At 46.5% G+C, this 14877-nt stretch overlaps 1 protein-coding gene across 1 annotated transcript in view; it reads right to left on the minus strand.

Moving 5' to 3' along the window:
- Positions 1-695: 695 nt before the first annotated feature.
- Positions 696-14877, minus strand: part of GRPEL1 (GrpE like 1, mitochondrial) — a 68438-nt gene continuing 54256 nt past the window's right edge. Inside the window, exon 4 of the mRNA XM_069203236.1 lies at positions 696-1084. Within this exon, the coding sequence (XP_069059337.1) occupies positions 738-1084 (347 nt within the window). The 3' untranslated portion in view covers positions 696-737. The remainder of the gene's footprint in view (positions 1085-14877) is intronic.

Here is a 14877-nt window from a genome sequence, read left to right on the forward strand (position 1 = left end):
GGTTAGGAACTTAGAACAGTCGTCACCAGCAGCTCTTTACTTTGCCCTTTCTGTTGACTTTTTGGGCCCTAAAGCTGGAGGCGCAAAAGCCCCACGTTTGACAAAGGTCTCATTACGCAGTTTCATAAAGAATAAAATCAAAGAACGCAGAATGGGCAGAGCGCTTGGCGTAGGGGTACAGCAGCCGCAGTTAAACACAGGCGGAGATCCAACACCCCATGTTGATGACTACAAATAAACTTAGCATACAAACAACTGAAATCCGGTGCGAGAGCCTAGAATCGGGGCCAAATGCAAAGTTGTTGGATACTTCGAAAGAACCCCTAAACCCCCACAACCCCCCCACCCCAAAACGCCACCCTGTAGGCACGCTCAAACAGCCCTGGAAACAAAAACAAACGTGCTGCGCTGCGGCAGTCATTTTGTACACACTCAAATTCATACGCAGCACGCTTAATAATCTAAGTAATGTTTTTAGCCCACAGAAGCAACAAGATCAAATTAGTCTTTCGGAAATCCCAAATGTATACAGTCTACAAACGCACAATAAAACAGGTTTTAGGGGCTTACACTGTGAAGTCCAAAGAGAGTAGTGGTGGAATAGCCCGACTAGGCCTTGGTGGAGAACAGGTCTCATACAAGCTGCAGAACAGCAGATGTTCCGTGCTGGGCGAGTACAATCAACCATTCGCTAAAACTGTACAGATTTTCTTTTATTTTAAAAAATAAATACAAGATTATGCTCCTTTCACCACTCCTACCAAGGCAGGTCTCAAGGTGCGCTCGTATAGCTTATAGCCGACCTTGGTTACCAGGGCCACCGTCCCTGGCTCCTTCCCTTCGACGGGGGCATGAAATAGCGCTTCATGCTCGTAGGGATCAAACTTGGCACCCACGGGATTCAGCTTGAGGACGCCATGTTTTTTTAACACTTTCTGCATCTGTACTTCTGTCATCACAAGCCCTTCGTACAGGTTCTTCAGATGAGGGTTGTCGGCCTTGATCTCCTCTTTCGGGACACTTTCTGTTGCTTTTTCCAAGATGTCAGCCACTTCCAATAGGTCTTTGCAGAAACTCTGAATACCTACACATTCAGAAAAGTGAAAATAATGAAGTCACGGCTGTGAAGCATGCAAGAGTGCAGAAGAGCACATGACCAATCATTGACAATATGCTGGTCTCTAGATTTGTAACTTGTTTATAAATATTCAGTGTTTATTTGACACGTCATAATTAAAGTTTTAATGACCATTCCATTCCAAATTAATGACTTAATGGAAATTAACTTATACAACTACTTGAGGACTAATACAAGTGGCCCTGTAATAAGGCCGCAGCTCACAACATTGAAAAGACCATACTTTAGGGTCTGATGATACAGGGATGTGGGTATCACTCCAGATTACAAGACAATGGGGGGGGGGGGGGGGGGGGGGCAAAAATCAGTATTCCACACCAACAGCGGTATTTTTTCTTTTTAACATTTTCTATGTAGTTTATTGCAAAGATGGTTCACCTGCTTTGAGCAGGCGAAGGTTCGAGTTGAAAAACTCATGCATCATGGTGTTCCTATCGTTGAATCCACGACGCAGGTAACTAGATATCTTCCTCTGCATGGAAAAGAGTTCCCTGCTACTTCTCTAAACCTCAAACCCATCTGCATCCAAAATGGGACAAACTGCGAATATTTACAAACATAACGGTAGAGAATGAGAATTGAAGCAAGTGCAAGAAAACGAGGAACCCTGTTTAAATCTACAACAAATTATATGGTTACGACGAACATCGCTGAATGCGCAATCTGGAGCTGCTGGTGCAAAAGTATAATTTATTAATGAAAGTTAACACTACGCGTTGCAGCCAGCAAGCCTTGATCATGGCTGACTGGCCAAAATGCGCAGGGTTGTTTACTGTCCTTAATTTGCCTGCTATAACTTGGGGGGAGAAGGAGTGTCTGTCTGTGTGTGTGTGTATATACACACCCCAAAACAAAGCAGAGAATTCTGTGTCGTTCCCACGTTTAGGTGGAGAGAAGCTCCTATATAGCGCACCTTATGATGACACTTCCAAAATCTGTTCATCTCACATGTTTGTTTTTAAGCATAGAATTATACAGTGCCATCCACGCCGAGCTAGAGCGCAACAGCCATTTATACATCTAAGCTTTTAACCACTTGAATGCTTAGGACGAGCTGGTCTTGCCCTCAGCCACAGTTGTCGTGTGCAAAGAATGCGACCAGCTCATCCTGCATCCGGCTCACAGGGGGTTGTGCTAAAGGTTATGCCCCCACCCCAACTGAAGGGGGTAACTGACTTTCAGCTCTCCCCCGCACACTAAAAGATCTTATCCCAACAGCAAGCAAGAGAACATTTGATTATTTTGAGTTTTGGTTTTACATTTGGGCCATGAGAGCTTGTCTAACTCTCAAAGTCATGCGACTTGGAATGGTGAGGACTGCACTTTAGACTTTGGGACGCTGCCATGTATAAAAAAAAATAATATATATACGAGACCTAGACACATCTGAAAACGAAACATCTGGGTGAGTCCAGGGTGGTGTGCTTCACATGCACCCGCACCATTTTCTTACCCACAATGCCCTGCAAACCTCTAACTTTGCTTGAAATCACACATTTTCCCCACATTTTTGTGATGTAACCTTCTGGAATCTGCAGGAATCCACAAAATTCCTACCACCCAGCATAGTCGCATCTATACCGAAAAAAATTCTGCCCCACTGGTCAGCCTAAAAATGTTTTTTTTCTTCTTTCAAACTGCCCTTTTGAACCCACTTTGGTTCCCCCTCAATTTCGACATGGTTTTGGCTCTTCCCCGTCACAAGCACTTGGGCCCACCTACACAAGTGAGGTGTCATTTTTTCGGGAGACCGAGGGGAACGTTGGGTGGTAGGAAATTTGTGCCAGTGAGGTAATCCCACACAGAAATGTGGGGAAAATGTGATCTTTTAGCAAAATTTGAGGTTTGCTGAGGATTCTGGGTAAGAAAACACCGGGGGATCCACGCAAGTTACACAACCTTTGACTCCCTCGAGCGTTTAGTTTTCAGAAATGGCTGGGTTTGGTAGGTTTTCCTAGATGGCTGCTGGGCCCAGGACCAAAAACACAGGTGCTGCACCCTCCCTCCTGCAAAAACAGGTAGTTTTGTATTTGATAATTTTGATGTATTCATGTAGTGTTTTGGGGCATTTCCTCTCGCAGGCACTAGGCCTACTCACACAAGTGAGGTACCATTTGTATCGAGAGATGTGGGGGAATGCTGGTTAGAAGGAAGTTTGTGACTCCCCTCAGATTCCAGAACTTTGCAGCACCGAAATGTGAGGAAAACTTTCTTCTTTTATTGGCCAAATTTTGTGGTTTGCTAGGGATTCTGGATAACAGAACCTGGTGAGACCACCACAAGTCACCCCATCCTGGATTACCCTAGGTGTCTAGGTTTAGAAAATGCACAGGTTTGGTAGGTTTCCCTAGGTGCCGGCTGAGCTAGAGGCCAAAATCCACAGCTAGGCACTTTCCCAAAAAAACATGTCAGTTTTCTTTGGGAAAATGTGATGTGTCCATGTTGCGTTTCCTGTCGTGGGCATTAGGTCTATCCACGCAAGTGAGGTACCATTTTTAGCAGGAGACTTGGGGGAACACAGAATAGAAGAACAAGTGTTATTGCCCATTGTCTTTCACTACATTTTGTCCTTCCAAATGTAAGACAGTGTGTAAGACATCTATTTGAGAAATGCCCTGTAATTCACATGCTAGCATGGGGACCCCGGAATTCAGAGATGTGCAAATAACCACTGCTTCTCAACACCTTATCTTGTGCCCTTTTTGGAAATACAAAGGTTTCCTTGATACCTATTTTCCACTCTTTATATTTCACCAAATGAACTGCTGTAAAAAATAAAAAATAAAATAAAAAATATTCTTGGCCTCCTCCAGTGGAACCCACAAACTCCGGGTACCTCTACAATCCCTAGGATGTTGGGAAAGAAGGACGGAAATTTGTCGTGGGTAGCCTAAGTGGACAAAAAGTTATGAGGGCCTAAGCGCGAACTGCCCTAATAGCCAAAAAAGGGCTTGGCACCTGAGGGAGAAAAGGCCTGGCAGCGAAGGGGCTAAGCATGGGATTAGCTAGTGCCATCCATGCTGAGCTGTAAAATGACAAAAGCCTTTTATCACACCAGGTTCAGTCACCGCTCTGGATTAGTAAAATAGCATGCAAGCAAAAGCAATGGCAAATGACAATTTTCCTTGTAACCTGTAAAACAAAGGAACAGTGTTTCAGCGCTCAAATAATGTGTTTACTGAATCTATGGTAGTAAGTATTCCTCCTACTTTTAGGTTTAGTAATGTTGGGTGTAAATTGCTAACTAGGGGCCCTAGAGGCTCTGGAATAACGACTGCTCAAAAGGCGGATGGGGCTTCTGTTGTGTTGCAAGAAGTCATGAGGGTGTTGGTCTTCCCTAACCTTCAAAACTCCAAAATCATACAGCAACACTTGTCAGTCTAACTGCACTTACATCACCAGCAGGGAACCCTAGGAGTGACGATTCATCAAGACAACTTCTAGTAGAACCGAGAACATCAATCGCCAGAAAATTAGCAGTCACAGTATGCTCTGAATCTTACACTCCCACTCAACTTCATCACCCTACGTTTGCTCCACCAATAGATGTCTGAAATGCTTATCCACCTTTGAAAACAAAACCTGGCTGATAAACCCTAACCAGGTTTTTGTTTTCAAATACAACACTTAACATGCCTGTCACAATTAAATCTTTTCACTTTTCCTTTGTATTTCTACTACTTTTTCCTCGATGGTGGTGAAGTCAGCATTATTGCCAATCCACAACTAAGCAACATCATAAGGAAACAACCTGGTGACAGGTTCATTAAGTCACAGCAGCCTTAAAGGACTCATGCCTGTGTGGAATGCGGCATGACACTAACACCAAACTCACTCCCCAAGCATCTTCTCAAAAGCAAACTTTGGAAAAAACCTCAACATAATGATCACTCTAGGTACTCCGTTGCTCTGTGGACAATATAAAGCCACATTTCAATGGTTCAAGCAAGTTATTTCACCAACTGACAAATTGCTCCCAATTGTCAAGAGACTAACGTGTAAGGATACCCTTCAATGGTAAATATTTTCCAAAAAACTGATATTCCCCCCTCAGTGTTGGAATCTTTAATACATTTGTAGTACGCCCATTTGGCACAACAATGCACAAATACCATGAAAAACCTGTTACATGGCTATAAGCAATCAAAAATACCTACAAAATCTATAGCAATCTTCTACCGTGCTTTACCATGGAACTCAACAGGCTGAAAATATTTTGTTTGAATGTGGGGGTTATTACCAGCACAGGCACAAGATACACAAGACCCCACAAGCCGCTCAATAGAAGAATCCTTTGTCGGCCACCAATAACTGTCCCTTAATTTCTTCTTGGTGGCGGTCACTACTTGGTGTCTTTCATGTGTAAGGGTAATCAACCTATTCTGGAGCATCTCAGGAAGTATGCCCCTACCACCCTTCAAAATGAAATCACCTTCAATGCTTAACTCATTTTGTACACAGGCATGTAATTGTAATTCCCTCTCTCCCCTGCACCAAAGACTTTGTATCTTGGGCCAACTATGACAAACCCTTCCTACTTCAAACAAAACACAGTACTCAAACACAGCTGTCGGGACCGAAAAGTCTTCTGCAGGGTAATGCTGATTATTTTTTTTCTCCTAGGAAAACACAGATCATGCATGTGCACCATGACATAGGCAGGTCTCAGGACTTTGGTCTTGTTGGACCCAGAGGGGGTGGGTGCAAACTGCTAATCTCAAGTGATAAAATGCTACCGCCTTCACTATAAACTAAGTAGCATGAGTGCAGTGGTAGCAGCATACCTTGTAGTGATCGGTAGAAGTGAACATGCCTACATCTGTTAGATGTAAAGTGCTGTGCAGTATAGGAGGGTTGACTATGCACTGATTGTATGCATGCTTGGGAAGGGTACAGTACATGAACACAGCAGTGCTGTGCAAGTACTTGGTGTATGTATACACAGTGATGAATACATTATATGAGAGATGTATTGCTGCACAGTGGGTATATGGCAATGGCATGCGTTGGGTGTACGTGTACCTGTGAGAAGTACAATATATGAAGGGTGTAGTGCTGTGTAGTGCGTGCATGAGGAATGTGTGTCCTGGCAGTGCATGTATCCGAAAAGGGCACACCATGGCACAATACAGAAAGGCCACAATACTGAGCAGTGCACACACCGTGAATGTGGGTGCTGAATGTCTGTGTGCCTGGAGTGGCACAATACATGGAGACAGCTGTACTGGACAGTGTGTATACTATGTGAGCACACAGAGTGTACGTGTAATGCTACTTTACATAGAAGAACCAAGTTCCATTTTGGGAAGGCCAGATCTGCCTCGTGAAGACATGAGTAGATCGGGGAATCTCCCGAGATAGATTTAGGAGAGAGGGAGACAGACTCCTCTGTACAATTCAAAGGGTGCTCGTTGATTCAGTGAGAGATCACAAGGAAGGGGCCTGGACACAGCTCAGGAAGGAGATGGGGCTGACAAGGTAATCATAAAGAGTTGGACTGGAAGCCTGGGATTAACCTTTTAATGTACTTATCACTGTGGCCAACATCCAGGTGTGAACTTGTGTCATTCCCATGGCCTGTTTGTGGGACTATCAGCTTCGGAGTCTCTCCTGCTGAGAGAGATGGTCTTTCAAGAGGAAGAGGGAGAGAAGTAGTAAGTACTTCAAAAGAAGCAGAACCCAAACATAAAAAACTTCAAAGACCCAGTCCCTAAATTACATTTGGTTTGTCTGGAAATGGACCAATAAGAAGGGGAGGTTGTGATTCCAAAATGTGTCATCTGCCAAGCAGCCAGATGGGCTGTGTGAGGAGGGGAAGCTCTGCAAGACTTGTGCCTGTGACCAGAACTGCAGCCAAGGCCTGATGGTCTCCCAGCTGGGTAAGGGGGCATCACCCCGGGAAACCAAGATCACCTAGTCTGGAGCCTGAATCACCTGTGTGCTTGCCAAGAGCAATATTGCCCTGTGAGTAAGAGGAGAGCTTTGAAGGGAGCAAGGTCCAATGGGAAGCCCTGTTAAGTGGACTCCCGATGAGAGGGGACGGCGCCGGCACTGATCTGGGTGTTGCCTGTGTGCAGATTCAGGTTGGTGACCCCAGTATGCCAGAAGAGAGTTGCTAGTCATAAGTGGATTGCCATGCCAGGAGAGTAAAAGCCTGTATGGCCTTGTTGTGGCAACCCCATATACCAGGAGGGGCCACCGTGGAAGATATTGCTAGCTAACGAGGACCAAAGCCTGTGTGGAACCCTAGTGGTGATCCCATATGCCAGGAAGGGATGATATGGTAGAGACTACCTGGTGGTGAGAGCCGGCACCTTAGTTGGTAGTGCTTCAGTAATCTTGTATGACAGGAAGAGCTGCCGGTATCAAGAGTGCTGTGGATGATCGGGCGGCTGCACAAGAACTGTGAAGTTGTGGCCAGTTGGTCACAAGGGTGCATTGAGAATTGCATCAAGGTGGCCCCAGTGAACTGAGGAAGATAAATGGTTTGTGGCCTGTACACAATATAAACTTTTGCCCTGAAACACAAGTCTGGAAGGGTGCCGACACCCACATAAACATGCAAGTGCTGTAGTTTGTTATACTTTTCTGAAAGACATTAGGGAAAAGCTACTTACCGCTGTTAACAATCTTTCAGGTGGATACTCTATCTGCCTTCAAATTAATCACTTTTGAAAATCATAAGCGCAGCATGAAGGACAAGAACGCCATCAGCATTCTGCAGGTGCAGTGCAAGACTAACTTGGAAACTTTATGGTAATACAAATAAATTGTTTCAGATACAGGGAGTGCAGAATTATTAGGCAAATGAGTATTTTGACCACATCATCCTCTTTATGCATGTTGTCTTACTCCAAGCTGTATAGGCTCGAAAGCCTACTACCAATTAAGCATATTAGGTGATGTGCATCTCTGTAATGAGAAGGGGTGTGGTCTAATGACATCAACACCCTATATCAGGTGTGCATAATTATTAGGCAACTTCCTTTCCTTTGGCAAAATGGGTCAAAAGAAGGACCTGACAGGCTCAGAAAAGTCAAAAATAGTGAGATATCTTGCAGAGGGATGCAGCACTCTTAAAATTGCAAAGCTTCTGAAGCGTGATCATCGAACAATCAAGCGTTTCATTCAAAATAGTCAACAGGGTCGCAAGAAGCGTGTGGAAAAACCAAGGCGCAAAATAACTGCCCATGAACTGAGAAAAGTCAAGCGTGCAGCTGCCACGATGCCACTTGCCACCAGTTTGGCCATATTTCAGAGCTGCAACATCACTGGAGTGCCCAAAAGCACAAGGTGTGCAATACTCAGAGACATGGCCAAGGTAAGAAAGGCTGAAAGACGACCACCACTGAACAAGACACACAAGCTGAAACGTCAAGACTGGACCAAGAAATATCTCAAGACTGATTTTTCTAAGGTTTTATGGACTGATGAAATGAGAGTGAGTCTTGATGGGCCAGATGGATGGGCCCGTGGCTGGATTGGTAAAGGGCAGAGAGCTCCAGTCCGACTCAGATGCCAGCAAGGTGGAGGTGGAGTACTGGTTTGGGCTGGTATCATCAAAGATGAGCTTGTGGGGCCTTTTCGGGTTGAGGATGGAGTCAAGCTCAACTCCCAGTCCTACTGCCAGTTCCTGGAAGACACCTTCTTCAAGCAGTGGTACAGGAAGAAGTCTGCATCCTTCAAGAAAAACATGATTTTCATGCAGGACAATGCTCCATCACACGCGTCCAAGTACTCCACAGCGTGGCTGGCAAGAAAGGGTATAAAAGAAGGAAATCTAATGACATGGCCTCCTTGTTCACCTGATCTGAACCCCATTGAGAACCTGTGGTCCATCATCAAATGTGAGATTTACAAGGAGGGAAAACAGTACACCTCTCTGAACAGTGTCTGGGAGGCTGTGGTTGCTGCTGCACGCAATGTTGATGGTGAACAGATCAAAACACTGACAGAATCCATGGATGGCAGGCTTTTGAGTGTCCTTGCAAAGAAAGGTGGCTATATTGGTCACTGATTTGTTTTTGTTTTGTTTTTGAATGTCAGAAATGTATATTTGTGAATGTTGAGATGTTATATTGGTTTCACTGGTAATGATAAATAATTGAAATGGGTATATATTTTTTTTGGTTAAGTTGCCTAATAATTATGCACAGTGATAGTCACCTGCACACACAGATATCCCCCTAACATAGCTAAAACTAAAAACAAACTAAAAACTACTTCCAAAAATATTCAGTTTTGATATTAATGAGTTTTTTGGGTTCATTGAGAACATGGTTGTTGTTCAATAATAAAATTAATCCTCAAAAATACAACTTGCCTAATAATTCTGCACTCCCTGTATATAAATATAGACAAAAATATCTATAAATGTACAAAACAGGGCCTTCCTTTAGACAGTGAGAAACATGCAGGTAGATTGAGTATCCACTATAGTACATAGCAGACAGGGTTATCAGTAAAAAGGTGTAAAGCACTTAGAAGTACTAAAACAGTTAAATAGTCAAATAGTCAAAAACACAACACAATAAAAATCCCACTCCAATTTTTTAAAATAGAGAAGAATTTAATAAATAAAATGACATCAAAATGCCAAAGATTCTAATACGGGGAACTGGAGATTTGAGTTTTAAAAATTTAGGAGAAAAAGCACAAAGAAAAAGTACAGGGCCAGTAGAAAGTTCCGTTAGTATGTGACTGGGGCCTTAGTGGGAATTAGGTTGGTTGTGATGAAGTGCTAGTCGGATACACAACATGGATTTATCCCAGTCAAAGACTTTACCTTTTAGCTTAGTCTCTAAAATCATCCAGACGGGCAAGGTTGCAGGCTGTTTCTAAGGAAGTCTTCTCCAAGCTGGATAGCCATTGGACGAAGTTCTGCTAAAGCTGTTGGTTTTGGCAGGAAAAGCTTAGAGCAGGAAATTTAACCCAAGGGGCCTCCAAAAAGGAGGACTTTCAAGTGGCGCTGAGGGCCTGGGCAGAAGCCCATTTAGAGGAGGATGTTGAGGAAGAGGAGCCAGAAAATGGCCCCTCAGAGGATTTGTTGCTATCAGTGGATGATGTTACCACTGCAATTGTGCCCCCTTCCAGACCAGGGAGCAGTGTCTCTGTGCAAAGCCTGACCGCAGAGGAAAGGAGAGAAGAAAGGGAGTTCCAATTGCAAATGGCAAAATTGAGGCTCAACAGGAGGAAAGAAGGGCAGAAAGAGAAGCCAAGCAAGCTGAGAGAGCCTTGGCTGAAAAGAAACTTTTGTTGGCTCATGAACTGAGTCTCAAGGAGCTTGATCTCAAGGCAAAGCAGTCTGAATCCAGCAGTAATGGTGGCAGCATACAGACAGGACCTGCTGGAGAAAAGAAGGTTCGTATACCCAAAAATTTGGTGCCCAGTTTTGTGGTGGGAGATGACATAGATAAATGGTTAGTTGCTTATGAAGTTGCACTATAGGCGTATGAGGTTCCTGAAGGGCAATGGGGTACAGCTATGTAGAGTTATGTACCAATACTGGGGAGGGACACACTTCTCACACTGGATCCTAAGGATAGAAACACATACCCACTTCAGAAAGCCATTTTACTTGCCAAGTTTGGGCTGACCCCTGAGAGATACCGTCAGAGGTTCAGGGACAGCACCAAACTATCCACACAAACATGGGTAGATTTTTTTGACTTTTCCAATAAGGCACTGAATGGATGGGTGCGGGGCTGCAAAGTAGATTATTACACAGGATTATATAATTTAATTTTGAGAGAGCATATGCTTGGTATTGGTTTTACAGAGTTGCGCCAGCACCTAGTAGACAGTAAGCTGACTGATCCCAGGAAGCTTGCTGAGGAGGCAGACCTCTGGACTAGTACCAGAGTGTCCAAGAAGGTATCTTTGGGGGGGGGGGGGTGGGGGGGTGGGGGCACCCACAAAGGTGGTCAGGGTTCACATCAGAAGAAAGAGGGGGGAGAAAAACTTAAAAACAAGGAGTTCTCAAAAGGCCCCCAAAATAGTTCCCAAGGGAGTAATGGTAACCAGTCCCGGTCTGATTCTCAAAAGAAAGGTTTCACTGACCATAAGACAGGGAGGTATGTACACCACTGTTCAGAGTGCAATAAGTATGGGCAACCTGCGGGCGACTCCAAGTGTCCCAAGAGGGCACAGCCCCCCCCCCAAGGAGGGCAGACACCTGGGTTGGCTAGCGTAGCGCTCGGGGGAGGAGATGGTCCCAGACAGTTTTGGGGTACAGACAGAGGTAACCCTAGTGTCCCTGGGGGATGCAGAGATGGTGCCAAAAGCACACATGCCTGCCAATACTTCCAAGTATAGACAGTGGGTCACCATCTATGGGCAAAGGGTGGCGGCTCTGCGTGACACAGGAGCCAGCATGACTACTGTCAAGGGTCAGCTGGTGTCAGCAGAGCAGGTCATCCCCAATACATTTCACCAGGTCATAGTCGCTGACAATCGCGAGAGCCACCTACCGGTAGCTCTGGTTCCCTTTGAGATCTACATGCCTGTAGATTGTCTGTTAGACAATGGCCTTGAGCACACTACCTGGAAGGAGTTAGAGCTAAGGTCACACTTGGAAATGTTAGGATTGCTCGAGTGGGTTTGCATGACCACACGGTCCATGGCTGACCGAGAGGGAAGTCAAGGGCGTCTGGAGCCTGGAACAATGGCCCAGACAACTGCCAAGAGGAGGGGCAAGGGGCGCGGGACATCCTCTTACTATGCCTTCTCTTTGCTTACAGAGAGGTACCCCAGAAGGGGGTAGGCTTCAGTCCCTTTGAACTTCTCTATGGGTACCCTGTCAGGAGACCCTTAAGCACGGTCAAGGAGGGGTTGGAGAAAGCTCCAAAGGCACCCCCTCAGGAAGTGGTCAGCTACATGTTGGCCCTCCGCAACCAGATGACCCGCTTCTGGAAAGAGGCCAAAAGTAACCTTGAGGCCAGTCAAGAGGTAATGATACGCTGGTATGACCAGAAGGCCACCCTGGTAGAGTTTCAACCTGGAGACAAAGTGTGGGTAATGGAGCCAGTAGAGGCTAGAGCTCTCCAGGACCGCTGGTCTGGCCCATTTGAAGTAAAGGAGCGGAAAGGGGAGGCCACTTACCTAGTGGACCTCCAAACCCCTAGGAACCCCGTAAGGGTGCTCCATGTCAACCGACTGAAGCCTCATTTTGAGAGGTCTGAAGTCAACATGCTTCTGGTCACAGATGAAGGAATGGAAGAGAAGAGTGAACCTCTCCCGACCTCCTCTCTGCCCAAGAAGGTGATGGGTCAGTGAAAGGTGTCCTTCTCTCTGACTCTAAACCAGAGAGGAGACTGCTATGAACAGTTGGAGCAGTTCTCCCCCCTGTTCTCCCTTAATCCTGGACTGACCCACCTCTGTGTTCATGACATTGACACCGGTGACAGTCTCCCTGTGAAGAACAAAATTTACAGGTTATCGAATAAGGTGAAGGCCAGCATCAAGGAGGAGGTCTCCAAGATGTTAGCTTTAAGGGTTATTGAGAAATCCAGTAGTCCCTGGGCCAGCCCTGTGGTGTTGGTCCCTAAGGCTACTGCCCCAGGTGCGAAGCCAGAACTCCGGTTCTGCGTGGACTACCGGGGTCTCAACTCAGTCACACGGACTGATGCTCACCCCATCCCCCGAGCTGATGAGCTCGTTGACAGACTGGGCGCTGCCAAGTTCCTGAGCACGTTTGATCTTACTTCAGGGTACTGGCAGATTGCCCTGACTGAGGGGGCTAAAGAGAGATCCACATTTTCCACACCTGATGGCCATTACCAGTTCCGGGTGATGCAATTTGGGTTGAAAAATGCCCCCGCTACCTTCCAACGGTTGGTTAACGGGGTCCTAGCTGGCAAGGATGCCTTCTGTGCAGCCTACCTGGACGACATAGCTGTCTACAGTTCCAGCTGGGAGGAACACCTGCTCCACCTCAAGGAGGTGCTTCAGGCCCTGCAACAGGCAGGCCTGACCATCAAGGCTAGTAAGTGCCAGATTGGGCAGGGTTCCGTGGTGTACTTGGGACACCTAGTGGGTGGTGGCAAGGTGCAGCCACTCCAGGCCAAGATTGAAACTATCAAGGCCTGGCAACCACCTAGAACACAGACTGAGGTGAGAGCCTTTTTAGGCCTCACAGGATACTACTGCAGATTTGTCAAGGGCTATGGTACCATTGTGTCACCCTTGACAGAACTCACTTCCAAGAAACAACCTAGGTTGGTGAATTGGACAGAGGCTTGTCAGAAAGCCTTTGACTCTCTGAAGGAAGCCATGTGCACGGCCCCCGTGCTCAAGGCCCCTGACTACTCCAAGGAATTTATTGTGCAGACAGACGCTTCAGAGCATGGCATAGGGGCGGTCCTAGCACAGCTTAATGAGGGCGGCCTAGACCAACCAGTAGTCTTTAGTAGCAGAAGGCTATTACCACGGGAACAGAGGTGGAGTGCTATTGAGAGAGAAGCTTTTGCTGTGGTCTGGGCACTGAAGAAGCTGAGGCCATACCTGTTTGGGACTCACTTCCGGGTTCAGACAGACCACAGGCCCCTCAGATGGCTCATGCAGATGAGGGGTGTAAGGAAATGCCTCCTTGGCATGGTTACCCCCTGACTTTTTGCCTTTGCTGATGCTATGTTTTGATTTGAAAGTGTGCTGAGGCCTGCTAACCAGGCTAACATGCTAACCAGGCCCCAGCACCAGTGTTCTTTCCCTAACCTGTACTTTTGTTTTACACAATTGGCACACCCTGGCATCCAGGTAAGTCCCTTGTAACTGGTACCCCTGGTACCAAGGGCCCTGATGCCAGGGAAGGTCTCTAAGGGCTGCAGCATAGCTTATGCCACCCTGGGGACCCCTCACTCAGCACAGACACACTGCTTGCCAGCTTGTGTGTGCTGGTGAGGACAAAACGAGTAAGTCGACATGGCACTCCCCTCAGGGTGCCATGCCAACCTCACACTGCCTATGCAGTATAGATAAGTCACCCCTCTAGCAGACCTTACAGCCCTAAGGCAGGGTGCACTATACCATAGGTGAGGGCACCAGTGCATGAGCACTGTGCCCCTACAGTGTCTAAGCAAAACCTTAGACATTGTAAGTGCAGGGTAGCCATAAGAATATATGGTCTGGGAGTCTGTCAAACACGAACTCCACAGCACCATAATGGCTACACTGAAAACTGGGAAGTTTGGTATCAAACTTCTCAGCACAATAAAAGCACACTGATGCCAGTGTACATTTTATTGTGAAATACACCCCAGAGGGCACCTGAAACCTTAACCAACTACCCGTGTAGGCTGACTGGTTTTAGCAGCCTGCCACACTCGAGACATGTTGCTGGCCACATGGGGAGAGTGCCTTTGTCACTCTGTGGCCAGTAACAAAGCCTGCACTGGGTGGAGATGCTATCACCTCCCCCAGGCAGGAGCTGTAACACCTGGCGGTGAGCCTCAAAGGCTCACCCCCTTTGTTCCAGCACCACAGGGCACTCCAGCTAGTGGAGTTGCCCGCCCCCTCCGGCCACGGCCCCACTTTTGGCGGCAAGGCCGGAGGAATTAATGAGAAAAACAAGGAGGAGTCACTGGCCAGTCAGGACAGCCCCTAAGGTGTCCTGAGCTGAAGTGACTAACTTTTAGAAATCCTCCATCTTGCAGATGGAGGATTCCCCCAATAGGGATAGGAATGTGACCCCCTCCCCTTGGGAGGAGGCACAAAGAGGGTGTACCCACCCTCAGGGCTAGTAG

Source organism: Pleurodeles waltl, chromosome 1_2, assembly GCF_031143425.1.
Source record: "Pleurodeles waltl isolate 20211129_DDA chromosome 1_2, aPleWal1.hap1.20221129, whole genome shotgun sequence".
In the NCBI taxonomy this organism is placed as follows: domain Eukaryota; kingdom Metazoa; phylum Chordata; class Amphibia; order Caudata; family Salamandridae; genus Pleurodeles; species Pleurodeles waltl.